This window comes from Chanodichthys erythropterus, chromosome 6 (genome assembly GCF_024489055.1).
Source record: "Chanodichthys erythropterus isolate Z2021 chromosome 6, ASM2448905v1, whole genome shotgun sequence".
In the NCBI taxonomy this organism is placed as follows: domain Eukaryota; kingdom Metazoa; phylum Chordata; class Actinopteri; order Cypriniformes; family Xenocyprididae; genus Chanodichthys; species Chanodichthys erythropterus.
The window spans coordinates 17930132-17950509 of NC_090226.1; the positions used below are offsets into that span (position 1 = coordinate 17930132).

At 37.6% G+C, this 20378-nt stretch overlaps 1 protein-coding gene across 1 annotated transcript in view; it reads right to left on the reverse strand.

The window, feature by feature from the left end:
* LOC137021130 (chemokine-like protein TAFA-1) overlaps nt 1-19387 on the reverse strand; it is a 198126-nt gene extending 178739 nt beyond the window's left edge. The window contains exon 1 of the mRNA XM_067387350.1: nt 19264-19387. Coding sequence (XP_067243451.1) covers nt 19264-19387 — 124 coding nt within the window. The remainder of the gene's footprint in view (nt 1-19263) is intronic.
* Nucleotides 19388-20378: the final 991 nt, after the last annotated feature.

Below are 20378 nucleotides of genomic sequence, written 5' to 3' on the forward strand. Positions count from 1 at the left end.
CCTCAGGTGTTAAAATTTGACACAAGCCCACTCTAAAATGTGGTGATGGCACTGCGCCCAATGTGCCTGGCAGCGCAACCCTCAGCTGGGCAGCTGCAGACCGTGGCCCATTTAACAATGTTAACATATTTATGGAGGGGGAAGCTGAGATGATGGCCAGCTCATGAGTCCTGGTGACAGGTACTCGTTTAGACCATCTCCTCTGCCATTACTACCCCTCCCTGATCAAATGGAGACCATCTGTCTGCATAGCGACACAAACACACACACACAGACAGATGTAAATGCCCGAACAGCACGGCCCTCGATGATGAGTCTCTGTATCTCCCAAGAGCCACATCTGCAAATAATGATAGATGCTGTTCATTTTTTCAGGGATTGATCCTGTGCATCTTCTCTAGGCCGGTCCTGGCTACAGCCACTAAGCACTCTGTTCTTCGGCCCCACGGCTATCACACTCGATCCTGAATAATAAATATCAGCTAGCATTTCAGGCCAAAACTGCAACTCATCCGAGCTTATGTTTCCTCTAAAACTAGACTGAACAATAGATGTAATTCTAGACTGATAAGGGATAGTTTTATGAGGGCCATTTTGGGATTAAACGATGTGAACGTCAGTGCAGCCTTTAAACCGATTAATCTGAGTCTGTTTCTTTGGTATCGTTTTACTCGCCGTGACCCGATTAATGCAGAATTTCCTTCAAAGGACTGAAGAACCCAATCCTTTCATATCCAAAACAAGGTGGTGCACAATTTATAACTGCAGTGAGAACTGCCTTAAAATTCCAGATTAATTCCTGAATTTCAACTGGTGTAGCAGAAGGATTGCAGATTTTCAATTAAACTTTCAATGCAAGGAATTAAAATTAAGAATTTGTATTAAAGGTGCAATTAAATTTATCTTGGCATAGTCAAATAACAAGAGTTCAGTACATGGAAATGACATACAGTGAGTCTCAAACACCATTGTTTCCTCCTTCTTATATAAATTTCATTTGTTTAAAAGACCTCCGAAGAACAGGTGAATCTCAACATAACACAGACTGTTACGTAACAGTTGGGATCATTAATATGTACGCCCCCAACATTTGCATATGCCAGATCATGTTCAAGGCATTAGACAAGGGCAGGGCGTCTGGATGTGCACAGCTGAATCATCAGACTAGGTAAGCAAGCAAGGAAAACAGCGAAAAATGGCAGATGGAGCAATAATAACTGACATGATCCATGATATTTTTAGTGATATTTGTAAATTTTCTTTCTAAATGTTTCGTTAGCATGTTGCTAATGTACTGTTAAATGTGGTTAAAGTTACCATCGTTTCTTACTGTATTCACGGAGACAAGAGCCATCGCTATTTTCATTTTTAAACACTTGCAGTCTGTATAATTCATAAACACAACTTCATTCTTTATAAATCTCTCCATCAGTGTGTAATGTTAGCTTTAGCCACGGAGCACCATCAAACTCATTCAGAATCAAATGTAAACATCCAAATAAATACTATACTTACGCGATTGGACAAGCTGTATGCGAACACTTTGTAATGATCCATTTTGAGGGTTATATTAGCTGTGTGAACTTTGTTTATAGCTGTTTCAGGCAAGCACGAGAATTTAAAGGGGCCGCAACCTATATATATCGGTGCATAGTTAATGATGCCCCAAAATAGGTAGTTAAAAAAATGTATTTAAAAAAAAAGATATGGGGTATTTTGAGCTGAAACTTCACAGACACATTCAGGGGACACCTTAGACTTATATCACATCTTTTAAAAAGACGTTCTTCGGCACCTTTAACTAAAATTCAAAGAAATTCAAGTCTATACAGGATACAAGGATAGAAAAATGAAGAAAAAAACGATTGAAATAGAAAAATAGATTGGCAGACAAACATAAAGAACAATCGATAAAAAGAATGATAGATAAAGCAATCGATCGATAGTAGGGCTGCACAATTAATCGAATTTCTAAATCACGATTATCATCATCATGAATCACAAATCATTCAAAGGCGCGATTACAAAAAAAAATCCACTTACATTATTCTGCGTGCTTAAGAGGTGAGCTTAGAGCATGTTACGTTGTGATAGGTCAATCACAACTACTTCTGAGTGTGAAAGGTCTAACCCAGCAAAAAAGGAACTACCAGTGACGTAAATGTACGCTGATTCATTGAACGCACGTGAAACACCAGTGCCCATGTACAAAGCCTATATATTTACTCCACAAACTAACTCTAAAAACATGGAAAACAGTGATAGCTGGATCTCTCAACCTTATACTAAGAGAAAATCCAGCGCAACTTTGAGCGGAGCAAGCAAAACATGATTTTGTATTTCTGCTCAGCTAGCCACACTAGGCTTCAACCACACGGCAAAAGCTAATACTGTTTCATATAATGTCTACTTTCTTTTGTATAACAGTTCTTTCTAATAATGTACTAGACAGGACTGTTAAACAGATCATAAACTAATGAAGTTGGAGAATGTGAGCGCTGTGTGCTCAGGATCTGGCTGAGCTGTTTTCAGCGCCGTCAAAATAAAAGTCTGCCGCGCTGTCAATATAACACAAATCACAACAATCATAATCATGCAGCCCTAATAGATAGATACTATTGATTGATACTGATACTGACAACAAATTAAATCTCCTATGAAAGAGCCAGATCTGAGCAATTTAATACAATTTTCCAAGTTTTGTGTGAAGATCTGTGATGATACACATGTGCTCTCATAGTTTTCATAGCAACACAGGAAGTACGAAACAATATCTTGATGCAAGAGTGAAAACTGTAACCACGGAATGGGCTCTTAGACTCAACTAGCACCTCTTCTGAGAGTGTTTGCCCATTATGTAGTCGTTGGGTAGAGTGTGCTATCAGAGGTGAAGGGGCTTTCATCTGTTAAGTGTAATTTAAATCTCATTCATTGATTCGGACTTCAAGTGGTGCTCAGGCTAATTTCAGCGGAAAAGTAATTCTTCACACCCCTCTATGCGAGCAGGCACGGACGAGAGTAAGGAGCCGTGGCTGACAGACCTCACGTGCCTCAGTAATGCACAGAGAAAAGGGGGGGATTTTATTAATGTAATGGAGAACATCTCAAATGCGCTATGAAGAGTGCTGGACAGGTTATATACACTGCCTGGCCAAAAAAAAAAAAAAAAAAGTCGCTGTTTGGATTTTAATAGGCAAATACTTAAGAATCTATGAATGGATCAATATTACAGTGATTATTATGTTTCTAGCATGTTATGTGTTTGGCAACGGTTCTTTTAACCCTACAAGACGGAGTGTGTCGCTTTTCATTTCTTAAACAACCATGTAAGAAGATGAATCAGGGCCATATTCCAGGATGACAATGTCAAGGTTCATCAGGCTCAAATTTTGGAAGAATGGTTGGTAGGGAGCATGAAGAATCATTTTCACACATGAATTTGCACCTCTGAGTTCTGACCTTAACCTCAGTGTAAGCCTTTGGGATGTGCTGGAGGAGACTTTACAGAGTGCTCACCTCTTGCATTGTCAATACAAGATCTTGACAAATAATTGATGCACCTCTTGATGGAAATAAATGTTGTGATGTTATTTCCATCAAGAGGTGCATCAATTTTTGGTCAAGATTTTTTATTGACAATGCAAGAGGTGAGCACTCTGTAAAGTCTACTCCAGTACATCCCAAAGACTTTCAATGAATTTAACGTCTGGACTCAGAGGTGCCAATTCATGTGTGAAAATGATTCTTCATGCACTATGAATCATTCTTTCACAATTTTAACCCTGATGAATATTGGCACTGTCATCCTGGAATATGGCCATGATTCATCTTGTTTAAGAAATGAAAAGCTACACACTCCATCTGTTATTGTTAAAAGAGCAGTTGCCAAACATATAACATGCTAGAAACATTATACTCACTGTAATAATGATCCATTCATAGATTCTTAAGTATTTGCCTATTAAAATCCCAACAGTGTCTTTTTTTTGGCCGGGCAGTGTGTGTGTGTGTATATATATATATATATATATATATATATATATATATATATATATATATATATATATATATATATATATATATATATATATATATATATATATGTATGTGGGTGCATGCGTGCGTGCGTGTGTGTGTGTGTGCGTGTTTGTGTGTATACAACTAAGTACAGCAGTTTTTTGATATAGAGTGGGGTTCAAAAGCCTGAGAATGCTGAGATTTAAAACCTGTAAAAACTAAAATAAATAATACATTTATATAATAATAAAATCATAATAATAAACCTTCAAACAAATATTCCATCCATTATTAAAGGTGCCCTCGAATGAAAAATTTAATTTATCTTGGCATAGTCAAATAACAACAGTTCAGTACATGGAAATGACATACAGTGAGTCTCAAACTCCATTGTTTCCTCCTTCTTATATAAATCTCATTCGTTTAAAAGACCTCAGAAGAACAGGCGAATCAAAACATAACACCGACTGTTACGTAACAGTATTTGCATATGCCAGCCCATGTTCCCAACATTATGAAAGGCATTACACAAGGGCAGCCAGTAACGTCTGGATCTGCACAGCTGAATCATCAGACTAGGTAAGCAAGCAAGGACAATAGTGAAAAATGGCAGATGGAGCAATAATAACTGACATGATTCATGATATCATGATATTTTTAGTGATATTTGTAAATTTTCTTTCTAAATGTTTCGTTAGCATGTTGCTAATGTACATGTGGTTAAAGTTACCATCATTTCTTACTGTATTCACGGAGACAAGAGCCGTCACTATTTCCATTATTAAACACTTGCAGTCTGTATAATTCATAAACACAACTTCATTCTTTATAAATCTCTCCGACAGTGTAGCATTAGCCGTTAGCCACAGAGCACCATCAAACTCATTCAGAATCAAAGGTAAACAATATAACAGTATACAATACTCACATGATCTGACGCATGCATGACGAACACTTTGTAAAGATCCATTTGAGGGTTATATTAGCTGTGTAAACTTTGTTTATGCACTGTTCAAGGCAAGCACGAGCTCCGTGGGCGTGGAGCACGAGAATTAAAGGGCCAGTAGCCCTGAATCGGCTCATTTATAATGATGCCCCAAAATAGGCAGTTAAAAAAATGAATAAGAAAAAAAAAAAATCTATGGGGTATTTTGAGCTGAAACTTCACAGACACATTCAGGGGACACCTTAGACTTATATTACATCTTTTTAAAAAAAGTTCTAGGGCACCTTTAAACAAATAATAATCAATTATTAATTAATAAATATCATTAGGTTTTTAGAAACATGAACAACATGCAACCTGAACCAACACTTCCTTGTCATGAAAAGGTCAAATTATTTGATATTTTATGAAACTTATTGATCTTGACAAACATCTTTCATGTTTCTACATGACTTTAATTTGACAAGCAAGTTTAGTTTTTTATTGTTGATAACCAGTAAAAACATATTTTTATATATTTTTTTTATATTTTATTAATTTTTATATATTTTTTTGTCTGTCTAGAAAATAATATAAAATAAAATAAATTAAAAAATATGTTAATAAACTAAAAACGTTTCTGAACTATCCAAACATTAATTGCATTTCTAATGTATTTGAACAAATTAGTATATCCATATAAAAAATGGTCAAATTAACCCTGATAATATAATTGGTAATTGTAAAAAAAATAGAAAAATGCATAACAGAAGTATTTTCAAAACAACAGAATTCACTAGACTTTTGGACCCCACCGTATAGCAGCTCAACTGTTTTGAACTGCCATGACATGGACGAAAAAAAAAAATGTTAAAAGTGGACTTAGCAATCAAGAATATGGAAGGAACCCAGGAAAAAAAAAAAAAGGATGCAGTGATGGCATACAAAAAAAAAACAAAAACAAAAAAACTCACAGGTGTCTTTACGACACAGCTGCAGAGCCATACAGAGCCATTCTTCAAGCATGACGCTTGATGTCAAAATGGCACCTTTGTGCATGACAAAAAAATTCGGAGAACGCCACTCCAAGGCATATTACTAACATCCACAGCTGCTACCTTCTCTATCTTTCTCTCTTTCACTCCCTCTCTTTTGCCTTCCTCTCTGTTCCTCCATGTCACAGAAAGTGTCACAGTGTCAGGCAGAGGCGAGGACCTGTCACGCAACACAAACACGCACCACCTTAATGAGAACTCCTCCTGCCTCCCCCGCAACTATCCGTACTAAACCCACACACACATAAACATATCACAATCGACTGTCACATCCAGCCCCGGTACCCTCTCCAGCCTTCGTGGCTTTTGGATTCGGCATGACAATTTAAATGTATTCAAAAAAAGTTGGAGGGATTGCAAACTGCCATCCTGTTTTGCCCTCTCCAGCGAAGAGTAAAAAACTATAATTGCTTCATCCTCGCTTTGGCGGAATGGACGAACAATACGGCGGAAGTGACAGGCGGTGAAAGGAAAGATATATACCATGAGTCACATATGCATTCGAGAGTTTTCAGCTTATGAGAGTTCAGGGCCTGTATTATTTTTTTTATTTTTTATTTTTTTTGCTGGTGCGGTAATCAATGCTCTCTGTGCCCTTTCCATCCACAGGGAAGATATTATACACTCCCTTCCACTGTGACGCCCACTGCTCTGATCTAATGTAATACCTCAAACACAGACTTCTGGGAAATAGCGGGGAAAGAGGGGGAAAGTGCCAATCCTTTTATTTTGAAATATGAAATTTTGAACAATTAATTAATTAATTCTTTTTTTTTTTTTTTTTTTTTGTGCAGTTTGTGGTGTCTTGGCAAAAGGGGAGATTGAAACTGTGTTTATCAGTTTGAAGTGCCTTAACAGGTAGCAGTCCTGTCGTGTGAGGAAGATCCATTCTGATCCGCTCTGATGGATCCGTTTAGATCCACTCTGATGGACAACAACAACAACAACAACAAACTCCCTGAGACTTCCTAGCTCTTCCATCCAGATAGCAAAATTCCCTGTTTTTACTGTTATTTCTATTCCTTATATTCTATTTTTATTATTCTTTTTTATGTAAAGCACTTTGAATTACCATTGTGTATGAAATGTGCTATACAAATAAAATTGCCTTGCCTTGCCTTTGTTCTTATAGATAGTTGACGACTAGTATTAGATTGTTTTATTTACATTGCCAAGCTGGTCTGAATACAAAACTCATCTAAAACGTTCAAAATAGTCCAGAAAACCCAAAAGCATCGCTAGCCAATTATTAAAGGTGTAACGATTCACTCATTTTCTTGATGCATCGATTATCATCACGAATCATGAATCAATTGTTTTGGTCAATAATTGATTTAAAATGCTTAATGAATTGTAATTTGATAGTGATTCAATGCTTTAAAATATATAAACATTAGTAACATGTGCGAATGAATGGACACGTTGTTTTGGGTTGTTCACGTCCTCACAGCTCTCCTTCATAGACACTCTTTACCAACTTTCAATGGATTGCGCTTTCATTCTTGAGTTGAATCATAAAACAATGAATTGTGAATCATATTCATTCGCTGTCTACCCAAAGATTCACACCCCTAACAAATATGGTCACATGTTCTGACTTACCAACGTAGTTAAACGATTTGGTTTTTCCCAGAACAAACATTCGCAAACATCATTGCAAACTTGTGTGGTTGGAATTACAGTTCTTGACCTGTGGTTAGAAACATCAGTCTCGTTTCCACCGAAATTACCCGGAACAAATTACTTTTTGGTTGGTTAAATTCTACAGGATGTCCAGGAGATGTGTGTGTTGCATTCTATAATGGTCCATCTAGAAACAAATGCGGTGATGCTAAAACCCGTCATGGAAGAAGAAAGGCGTCATGTTTACAGTTGTGACAACGAGTGTTTTCCAGGATCAACTAAATCCTGGATTTTCAAAAGTATGTAAAGCAGTGGTCTCAAACTCAATTCCTGGAGGGCCACAGCTCTGCACAGTTTAGCTCCAACCAGCTCCAACTCACACCTGCTTGGAAGTTTCTAGTAATCCTGAAGATCTTGATTAGCTGGATCAGGTGTGTTTGATTAGGGTTGGACCAAAACTGTGCAGAGCTGTGGCCCTCCAGGAATTGAGTTTGAGACCACTGCTGTAAAGTTTGCAGCTCCATTGTTGCAGTAAACTTGCACAACGTTCTTAAATGAATAATTTATTAGATACATGCCGGTCTGTTATTGTAGGGACATTTACATGTCCCTACAATAACGACTTTACATTTTTACGTCTCTAAATGCAGAACAAATCGAACTGTGATTGGTTGCGTTACATGTCAGTCAAACGTCCCCTTAGGCGGTCCTTGGCCAATGAAATTAAAGGTGCCATCGAATTGAAAATTGAATTTACCTTGGCATAGTTAAATAACAAGAGTTCAGTACATGGAAATGACATACAGTGAGTCTCAAACTCCATTGTTTCCTCCTCCTTATATAAATCTCATTTGTTTAAAAGACCTCCGAAGAACAGGCGAATCTCAACATAACACTGACTGTTACGTAACAGTCGGGGCGTACACCCCCAATATTTGCATATGCCAGCCCATGATCGAGGCATTACACAAGGGCAGCCAGTATTAACGTCTGGATGTGCACAGCTGAATCATCAGACTAGGTAAGCAAGCAAGGACAACAGCGAAAAATGGCAGATGGAGCGTTAATAAATGACATGATCCATGATAACATGATATTTTTAGTGATATTTGTAAATTGTCTTTCTAAATGTTAGCATGTTGCATGTACTGTTAAATGTGGTTAAAGTTACCATCGTTTATTACTGTATTCACGGAGACAAGAGAGCTGTCGCTATTTTCATTTTTAAACACTTGCAGTCTGTATAATTCATAAACACAACTTCATTCTTTATAAATCTCTCCAACAGTGTGTAATGTTAGCTTTAGCCATGGAGCACCATCAAACTCATTCAGAATCAAATGTAAACTTCTAAATAAATGCAATACTTATGCGATTAGACATGCTGCATAATGAACACTTTGTAAAGATCCATTTTGAGGGTTATATTAGCTGTGTAAACTTTGTTTATGCAGTGATAGAGTCAAAAGCTCGGGAGGGGGCGGAGAGTGTGTGATTTAAAGGGGCCGCAGCATGAATCGGCGCATTTCTAATTATGCCTCAAAATAGGCAGTTAAAAAAAAATATTAAATAAAATCAATGGGGTTTTTGAGCTGCAACTTCACAGACACATTCAGGGGACACCTTAGACTTATATTACATCTTGTAAAAAAACCTTCGATGGCACCTCTAGAATTAGACCCGTGCCGTTGGACTGCTCGTGTTTCCAGTTCCGGCTGGAATTCATCCTCCGCATATAAGCCAAATAAATAAAGCCTGAACCTTGTTATTGGTCTATCCGTCATATTTTTTAAACTCCATTGTTGATTTGAATAGCAAACAACTCTTACTGCATGCACCGCAACAGACTTTTAAAAAATGGTGGTTGAAATAAAAGTCAACCAATCAAAATGCTGCGTGAACTCAACCAATCAGCATGTTCAGAGCCCAAGTCCCACCCATGAAGGTTCCGGAACCTTGAAAAAGTACTACATCTCGAGCAGGGACTTTCTGAGGGGGAAATGTTTACCCGGAATATATATATATATTGTTATATTGTTTTACAGGAGAGAAGAATGTCACACATTGCAGCAGAGGTCACTAGAAAGTGATAAAAGGAAAGTGGAGCGGCACAAGCCTCTCAGTATCTATCCAAGGCAGCTCTAATAAATAATGCTTCTTCTAAATACCCACAGTGAGCTTTGCTAAATCGGCCATGAAAGCACATAGTAATCTCAGAGCTGTGTTTCTGTGATCCAACAGCAAAAAACTAGACAGTGATGCATGCAAGTCATCTATGTAAAACAATAGGGATAGAGGCTAGGGAAAAGCTTTCCAGAAGGTAATGACCACTGGGGCCCGAGGTGAAGGATATGTTTGTTGACTAGGTCATTTAGCTGAGGACGGAAACCGAGTCTTACTTCTTTTTATCCTCCATACAATTATAACACAATGAAACCAAATCAAACAGAACATTTCTGGGAAATGAATGAAAGAATGTTTTGGCTAGTTCTGTTCACAGTTACTTTAGCAATCCCTCGATCTCATTTAAAATGTGATCCCTCGCTTTAGAGTCTATAATTTTCCAATCATAATAAAATATTTGCATTTAATCACTATTAAAAGTGTATAGTGGCCTTCAAACTTTGTTCCTTTAACAACTAAGAGTCCTGAAATACAGTAGCATAAAGTGCATTGTTCCACTGCAAGTATATATTGGCAAAATTGTATAGAAGTGTGTTAATAAACCTAAAGGTAAGTCTGAAAATGAATAACGATTCAGTGATTCACACAGGCTTATGATTTTCTTGAAAAGGGAAAACAAAGTTGTTGAAATGAAGAAAAATAACGTCTCCAGAGGGAAAAAACATGACCTGTGGCAACATGGTGGGGATTGATCTACACCTGAATCACACTTTGAACTACCCAGTCAATAACTGCATCTCTAGTCAAACTTACAACCCTGAAGGGTAAATTCCATAGTAAAAAGAAAGAGAAAGATTAAGAAATAAATGAAAAGAAAGAAAAACAAGTGCCTTCATTGCTCTCCAACCTTAAGCTCAATCACTGAGATCAATAGTGGAATTCCTGCCAATTATATAACTTCAGCCAGTGATTCCCAAATATCATCCTGATACTGAAAAGAGTACAGATTGTTTACAGTTTAGGAGATGGCACATTTAGGATTATAAATCCTGACTGTCACTAAACAAATTAGATATTGAGGTTCAAACTGGTTCAAGCCATCTGCGGTAGCATCCACTGGAAGAAAAAAAGAAAGAGAGAGAAGCACTACGGCTTTATATCAATATCCCGCTTGGATTTCAATAGACGAATAAGAATTCATAGTGCACTGAATGAGATGCACAAAACAGTCGCAATGATTTGTGGGCTGAAATTCATTTTACATGGCTCATGTATTCTTCCTGCATTGCAGTCAGCCAGATGGGGAATTCAGTGTCTGGGATCATTTCACTTAACGGAAGCGTTGACCGCTGGTCGGGCCGGGCTGCGGTTCCACATCTAAGCTTCTCGGTTGAAACTCCTCTGCCTAAATTGACTGACAGAAAGCACTTCTAAGAACTCAACCGCAGGGACAAACAAAGGCGTGAGTCAGATGCAGCTGCAATTAGCGCATGTAATTAGATCTAAATTCTAAAATGCAAATGCTATCAAGGCTCTGGCATGAATTAGAGTCCCTCAGTCCGAGCTCTTCCGCAATGGATGTTCTTGAGATGTGTGTAGTCATAGTGAATAAGCCCACATTGATGGTGAGAGCTTCAATGCCCACCTTATTTTCAGACGGAGGCTGCGATAACAGAACAGGTCTCTAATCCTGTTCCGTCTCATTGCACTTGGCAAAGAAAATCCTTTAAGGCACATACCGTGTTCCGTCTTCTGAATGACAGTTTTGCTTTGTAAATATGAATAATCTCTGTATCTCGGAGCTGCATGTGCTCAACAGAAAAAAAAAAAAAAAAAAAAAAAAGATTAAGAATATTTCTTCCTGCTATCTTTGTAATATCAGTAAATATTTCCATTATTAAGAAGCAGAAATCCGAACAAAACGCTCAATGCTCTTTCAAAATGATCTGCATGGGTAAAGCTACCTTGATACACTGGTGTGTTTTTGTGTGTTAAAGTACACAAACCAACAGGTATCAGAACAATGGTCTCTTTCATCCAATATCCAGATAAAACATCCTGCCGCGTACAGTTTACCACGATTCAGCTGTTCCGTATTGTATGCAATAGATATACAAAGGATCGCACGCATTCTACTCAAATGCTCATACACGTACATGCAAGCGCACACACACATACACACTACCATAAAAAGAACTGTAATAGGATTCTTCAGCTTTTCCAGTGACTGCCTTCACTATCACACACACAGTTAAGAGCACTAATCCATGACAAATTGTCTCATCTGATCCATGACAAATCGTCTGAAGGCCAGATAGAGATGAGGAAATTGAGAGAAAAAAAGGAGGCTGAGAAAAAGACGGAAGGGAGAAGGGCATCAGGAGTAGCTCGAAAGAGACATCTGAAAGAAAGAAAGAAAGAAAGAAAGAAAGAAAGAAAGAAAGAAAGAAAGAAAGAAAGAAAGAAAGAAAGAAAGAAAGAAAGAAAGAAAGAAAGAAAGAAAGAAAGAAAGAAAGAAAGAAAGAAAGAAAGAAAGAAAGAAAGAAAGAAAGAAAGGAGCAGGAAAAACTTAAGCTTAAGCTGAGAAAGTTATGATGAGACCATGTTGAAGCAAAATCAGGTTTGTTGTGGTGATGGTGCAAGGGTTTGAGCATGAGTGTAAATCATCCCAGCCAGACCAATCAAACCTTTCCTCCATCCAATTTGCTAAGAAATCAGATTACTACGCCATTCCAGTGAGCTGCATGTAATTGAATTTGGTTTTTGTCATCAATTCCCGCTTCTAATTAGTTTGCCACAATTAAAAGTAGGTGTGAAATTAATCTGATTAATTCACAATAAAACAGCCGCACAAACGTCTTCAACAACTATTATTCTCTGCATTCATTTGGACAATATTATTGTGACTAGAAGAGATAGTAACATTGCTCATTAAAAAATACTTGCCTACATGAGCACCAAAACTCAACGTTCAGCATTGAGTTCATGGTTAGGTTATGTTTTTTTACTGAAAAGACATTTATAATGTTATAAAATATTTATAATTCAAATAACTGATGTTCTTTTAAATGTTATTTTGAAAGATCACATATATATATATATATATATATATATATATGAAGAGTTTCGTTGCAAAACGAGATAACTCCGTTTTTAACATTTTTGTCAAAACATGTTTATTATTATGTTATCATGTTATTATTTTGTTTTATGGTGCTACTTAGCTGTATTTTTTTAAGTTATGAAGGTTTAAATCAAAACAAACCCACTGCAGTTAAATTGATATTAATTGGAATGCACAACCAAAAAACAAGATTTCTGAAAAATTAAAAAAACGGAGTTATCTCGTTTTGCAACGAAACTCTTCATATATATAATGACATTAAATTATCTTTTTGGGTTAATTCCTCTGCCAAATTTGATGTGGATTAATTTGTGATTAATTAGATTAATTAATATATATATATATAATTATTCCCAGGTTTTTAAAAACAGCAGCATGTTTTTTTTTTACATTTATTGTATTATTAGAAACTCTATTTTCTGATTTTCTAAATTTCTGATTCATAATCCGCTGCCGTTATTGGTTGTATAGCAGAAGACAATTGTGACTAAGGTTAAACCAAACTATGACCCAACATGCACCTATGATATTGGTAATTTGCATTCTCAGGGCCGTTCCGAAGGCAAGTGAATAAATGAGAAAAGAGATGAGGCTAGTTTTTCACTCTGTTGCTGGGCTACAGCACCAGCCGATCTGGAAAATATTCAGCAGCGGTTGGTGTATCCGGCTAAGACCAGAACGGCCAGGGCCTTCATTTGGTAAGGAAAGACAAGGAAGAGAATCACTGCAGCCTGGGATTGTGTCATGTCACATTCTGCTCATCTGTCAATGTAGTGGATTATTCCTTGAGAGACCAGAATTGGCTGCCCGGAATCGGACCGCCATCAATCTCGGCTGAGAGTGGAACGCGGGCGGGGGCCTGTCCTGCCCGGGCTCATGGGATGCAGACGGCTTGGAGCCGGTGCCTGAACAGGTGATGGAGCAGTGGAGCGACTCAACTCGTTACTCAATATAAGCCTCAGCTGTGACGGGGGTAAGGGGGTTTGGTCATTTCTCAAAAAATGGGGGGACAGAGAGAGAATTCAAAAGCAACCAAATCCATTTTGGTATTCATGTCAAGCTCCTGTTATAGGAGGTAAGCCGATTTCTGCAATATTGTGAAATGCCTGAACTGCATGGAGGATTACACTTGTACAGAGACACCTCTGACCTGGCAACTACTGTATCCATCATCCTCAGACAAATAATGATTCTGCTAACTGTGCAGCTAAAGCTTCCTGACTGTGGAAGTCTGTATTATATATATATAAATAAACTTTTGCCCCTTTATTAAATAAAAGGTATGAGTAAAAGAAAATTACATGTTGTATGCTGGACCCTCTATTTCCCACATGAGCATTAAAACTCAACATCTGAAATGCCGAAAACTGAAACAGGCCGATTTATTGCCAAAAATTGCACGAGTTCTGTATTGAAGACATGAACAATTAATGTTTTTTGCCTCTTAATAAAAAAAAGAAAGAAAAATAGAGAAATTGCATCAGGATGTGTTGCAGGCTGGACTTAAACCTGCATTGCCCACATGAGCACCAAAATTCAACATTCAGCATCTGATTTGCCTGACATGCATTTTTCTGCATGATAACTTGGTGAGATGAAAGGGGTGGAGAAAAAACAAATATCATCAGGACGTGTTGCATGCCAGACTTGAATCCGTATTGCCTGCATAAACAAACGCTCAGCATTCAATGTTCTGATTGATCCATAACTACCTCTAAACTAACTAAACTAATCATTTAAGATAGTTATTCTTCCCTTAGTATTCAGCATAACATTTACAATCTGCAGTTTGTCTTTGATAATAAATGGTCATTAATAGAAAATGCAGACATTTTTTTTCAGCACCAAAGACATCACCTTGCATCCCACCATTTTTTTGGCTCAGGCACTTAAACTTCCACCTTGATTATGGAAATACAATTGCTCCTGGTTACACAGAAACACTTCTGTCTAACCCACATAGTAATATGGTGCTGTTCTCTCCTCTCTGGGTTTGGCAGCATTTTTGGCATTGATATAAAGTGTTTGTCCTCGATTATCATTGGTGGGGGTGTTTCACAGTTAAATAAATGATGACAGCTTTTCAAAATGAATCATGCTCTGCTTTCCTTTACTCAGTCTCATTTTTAATCTTGGATATTTGTTTTAATAGGCTTTGATTGCCGGATGATAGCGCCAATGAATAAAAAGAGGGGCAAGAAAGAAAGAAAAAATTCAAAATGTTAGATCTCTCTCCAGGCAATGAAAATCTATTTATATTAAAAGGTCTTCTTAATGCAACTAGAGATAGTTTTAGAATTACAAAATCAATTTTAATTCAGGTATTAATCATATATATATATAATTCACATTAGAATTACTGCTGTCCAAGTGATTATTTCAAAGACTTTTTTATTTTCCATATTTTTAGAAGAACTGCACATGTGGGAACCTCAATAAAAGAAATACAATTTGTAAGTAAAAATAATAAAAACAAAATCAGAACATAAGATGATATAAAAGTAAAAACAGACAACTTCACTTCCTTTCCTTTTTTTATCTAATATGGATAACATAAAGGTTCCAGACTTCCAGACATTATTTCTGTTCAAATACCGTATTATCATGCTACACATCAAATCAGACTTCATTTTTCTTGTCAAAACCCTTTATGTGCTTCACAATTGATAGCAGAGCAGATGTCTTGAGAAAACATTCATCAAATCTCCATCCAATAAGTTACCATTATTCAAGCAGTTTAAGATATTCTCTTACATTCAAAGTATACAGATTTAAAGATGACAGGCAGCAGGTAATACAAAAGGGCGGCCAGTGCTGTCTGCAGACCTGACATCAAGAAAGCTCATTAACAATGCTGCAGATAAACCCAGCTTTAGATGTTTGTAGATTCAGTTAACAACAAAATAGAGCCTCTGTGGGAAGGCTTGAGAAGCTCAGTGGCATCTAATTAGCCTGTTCCATGTCTTTGCACTTTTGCCATTATAAAGGAATTATATAAAACAATCCCATTAAGCCTGGTTCACCTAACAGAGTCAGTATATTCCAAGAACCTCATACAGAGATTTCATACTCTGAATTATGATTAAATCAGACAGTCTCATTACAGACTACATCCGTTACTCAGTGTTTACTTATTGCGTTTTGTTTTGTTTGTTTTTTTTTTGTTTTTGTTTTTTCAATGGCATCTTATTCAAGAATACACATAAAATTATTTTAACTCCTAAATAAAACATAAAAGTTTGGTCTGGTTTTGTTTTTGTAGTAAACACATATGATATTCGCTTTTTTTTTTTAAAGAAAACATAGCAGGTTGGTATTTTCACAACGTTTCTGAAACGATTTATTTAGGTTACATTTATTTGAAAGTTAAGATGTGGTTTCTAAAACATTCTGAAAATGTTGTGCTGCAACATTACCTAATTGCAACCGAAATACAATAATGTTTGCCAGGGATGGTATCTAACTGTAAACCCTAAGGGCCCTATTTTAACGATCTAAATGCAAAGTGTAAAGCGCACGGCGCAGGTGCACTCAGGGCGTGTCCAAATCCACTTTTGCTATTTTAACGACAGAAAAACGGTCCGTGCGCCGGGGCGCATTTTTGAAATGGGTTGTCCCTATTCTCTTAATGAGTAATGGGCGTAACGTTCAATAAACCAATCAGAGTGTCATCTCCCATTCCCTTTAAGAGCGAGATGCGCTCGCGCCATGACGGATTGCTATTTACATGGTGGAATTTGTTGGTGGAAAAGCTGAGCGCTTTTCAAGCGAAGAAACCAATCTGCTCGTGCGCGAAGTTAAAGCGCGCAAGCAGATCATCTACGGGACAAGCAGGAATCCACCAAAGCTTCCCGAGGTGAAGAAGGCGTGGGATGAATTAGCAGTGATTGTGTCCGTTATAAGTAGTAATAGGCTGAATTGAAAATAGGTAGCCTAATTCTAATACACGCAATGACTATTCATCATTACATTTTTATATTTATGTAGCCTACACAATAATATTCTTTTACACTGTAATCCTTTTGTTTTTAATATTTGTCATGTTTGTGTGATGCGCATCCATGTGTGTAATAAGCAAAGTCAACGCGCACTGTGGACGCGCCCAGAGGCGCAGTTTCTACCAATGCGCTCTAACAAAAAAATATTGCGGCACTGGCTTTAGACTTTAGACCAGGTTTGAGATGGTCTATGGCGCAGTCTATTTTCAGCTCCTTAAAATAGCAATGCGCCGGCAATGCGACTGAACACACCTCTATTTTTAGATCAGCACGCCCATGGCGCAAATGCATTTACTAATTTAAGGACGTGGCGCCAAACGGTAAACCACTAACGGCAACGGGAGCAAACTAGCAAACACACTTGCGCTGCGCCTTGCATCGCATTGCGCCGGGTGTATTATAGGGCTCTAACTCTCAAAATAATTAAATGGTTTGAGTAGGGCAACTATCATGGTGACGAGTGGAGCATGGGCTTAGTCTTTATATAGTTCTATATTGCCATACTTTTTAAGCAATTACTATGCTATACTAATGTTATCAAAACATTGTGTCACCAATCACAGTAGCATTTGCTGAATTAGCTAGTTATAGCTAGCTAAATTACCACTACTAAAAATATAATTTAAGATGTTGGCTCTGATAGCCTTGTGGGCAGCGCCAACATAGCGTCGTTGCGCTTCTGGCGACCCGAATTTGAGTCCCGGCTCACAGACCTTTCCCGATCCCACTCCCCTCTCTATCTGCCACTTCTGCTTATATGTAATATATAGTTCAGATTACATGATAATTTTAAGTTTAATGTATGCATTAACTTTAAATTTTGAGTTAAGAGCAATTAAAATGTATGAGTACAAAATCTGCCAGTTCTGCTTACTTAAACTTTGAATTTCTTAACTTGAAAAATTTACATTTTTTTTTAGTTTTGCCTACTTTTTTGGCTTGGAGGGAAAGGGTCCCAGGCCCCAATCATTTCAGCTATGGTCCTTATTGCCTGTACAGAGAAATGCAGCAGGTCATAAACCGTCATAAACAGCCTTCTCAACCCTTCTGTTTGGTTTTCCCTAAAGAAACATGCACAAAACCATAAGCACTTCAGCAAAACAAGAGAAAAGGTCTTCAGCAGCTGCAATATGGATGCATGCGAGCATGGGTGAGTGCGTGTTTAAAAGCTACAACCCTCCATTACAGAGCCCTTTTCGGCCTTCCTAACACCAGAGATGTGATTTCACACATGCGGTTTTGTCTAACTTTTCCATATACCATGGAGTGGGGAGGGGGTGATTTCTTTTTGTTGTTCATCCGACCCCTTAAATAATTCAGGGAACACTTACTATGGGGCACAATCATCCTTGTACATTTCTGGCAACGTGCTCTGCTGGGCTGGATAAAAACCTGGAAGAATGGTGTTAAAAATTCATCCGGGACTTTCTGACGTTCATCACACTTTTCTCTCCTTGTATTGGATTAATGGGTTTGAAGTGCTTTCTGAGATGCGAAGCTCTCTCGCATATGTATGGTGTCCTGAAGATGGTAAAAATTATAAAATAAGTTAGTTTAAGTTCGCAGTAATTCAGGCGCTAATCAGACTATGCAAAACTAGGACTCCTGGTGTACATCTTTTTTCTACCCTAGACACAAAATCCATAGTAATGAAGTAACAAACACATTTACTACATAATCTATAAGGACAAGACATTGCAAATATTTAATGAGTATACGCTAAATTGTTTTGGAGTTCTTTGTATCCCTGCTCCACTGTTGAAAGTATGCCACATTGCTTCCATTTGCATACTTAGTGTTGAAGGAAGACCCACCTTGCTGTCTTTCTTCCCGCCGGCCCTCATAGCGAAACACTGCTTAATTGCCAAATACTTCCATAGAGCAGGCGATAGACGTAAATTGTCATTTCCACCAGAGCCTCTGTGATCAAAGCTGCTCGTATTCACAGCATGCTGATAGGAGAGTTTAGCCCCAAGCCTGTCTCGCACACACACACACACACACATACGCGCAAGGAAGATTTCTACCGCCTCAGTCTGGATAACTTACGATGCAAAACCCTTTACAAGCCACTCGTTGATAGTAAGAACAAAGCATCTTGAGCTGGATTTCTACGTAAATCTCTTTTCAACATACGACTGAGGTGGGACACCCAAAGAGAAGAATATAACAAACATACCAGGAAGTTTTTTAACCACTTGAATAAGCGTTTTATGCATTTAAACTCTTTTATCCACTATCATTCTCATGTGTCTTCTAAAATGGGTGTCCCCGAGCAGACAACCACATCTACAACACATAGACTTCCACAACCAGCAGAGTTCAAACCGAGAAGGGAATAACAAATACATCACCGTCATAATGAAAAAGAACATACGGTTTAAACGAGACACTGACCCAGTATCTGTATGGCGTTGCGGCCCGGGCGGGTCACATGATGCTGCTGGATGGTTTCGTACAAAGTGGCGTGGCACAGCAGTAAGCAGCTAACACTTATCCACAGACACAGGAGCCAGGACATGGCAGGAGCACCGGCTGAAGAGAAAAGACATCAAAGAGAGAAGATAAAAGCAGAATGTTTATTTTATCTGACACACACACGCCTACAACGCACGTATGATTTCAGCCCTCAGCTGTATTGAATATTGTGTCATTAACAAGCATTATTTCACATCGTAACGTTTATTTAAAGTCAAAATAATTAAAAAACATTACAATGCAGTTTTAAATCAATAGTACACTATGTTGATGTCCTTGTTACAGTGTAATTACACATTAAGTACTGTGTAATAACACAATGTACTTACTTAGGGTTTGGGTTAGTATTAGGTTTAGGGTTAATCACATGTAATTACGCAAAATGTGTAGTTGTTACTATAGTAACTACATGTAACGTGTAACAAGGTGTTACCGACCGCACTAATTAATCAAGGGAATAACCTTGCATTATGTTATAGTGAGTTATGCTAGTTGATAACCTTGGATTGATCAGCACCGCAAGACAGGAACACAAACCAAATGAGTTCCCTCATGACTGCTTTTATATATAATAACACTGAATTAAGGTCAAAACAAAATGGCATTTCATAATCCACTAATAAAACCAAAACATTTAAGTTTTCTCTAACTTTAAATTTACACACCAGAAGCTGACATCTGTAATGTTATTAACACTTTTAAATTACTCCTCCACTAATCTTCTGACTAAAAAAATAAAATAAAAAACTCCATCACTTTACATGGCAAACAGTGTTTAATTAATGGATTGCACATCTGAGTTTTCCTTTACTTTTCAAGCTGACAGGCAGGATCATCACTCAGAGTACCCTCAAATGACATTGAAATTTCCAATGAATATTCATCAAGCCCCAAAATTAAGCATATAATTATTAACAGCACATTGTAATCCCCTTTGCTCTACTAAAGCCTCCTTAATCCACAGTTTTGTGGAAATGTGAACTGTTCCCAGAGGAGAGCTATTCTCTCCCTGGCTGGCAAACTGCCTCAAAAAC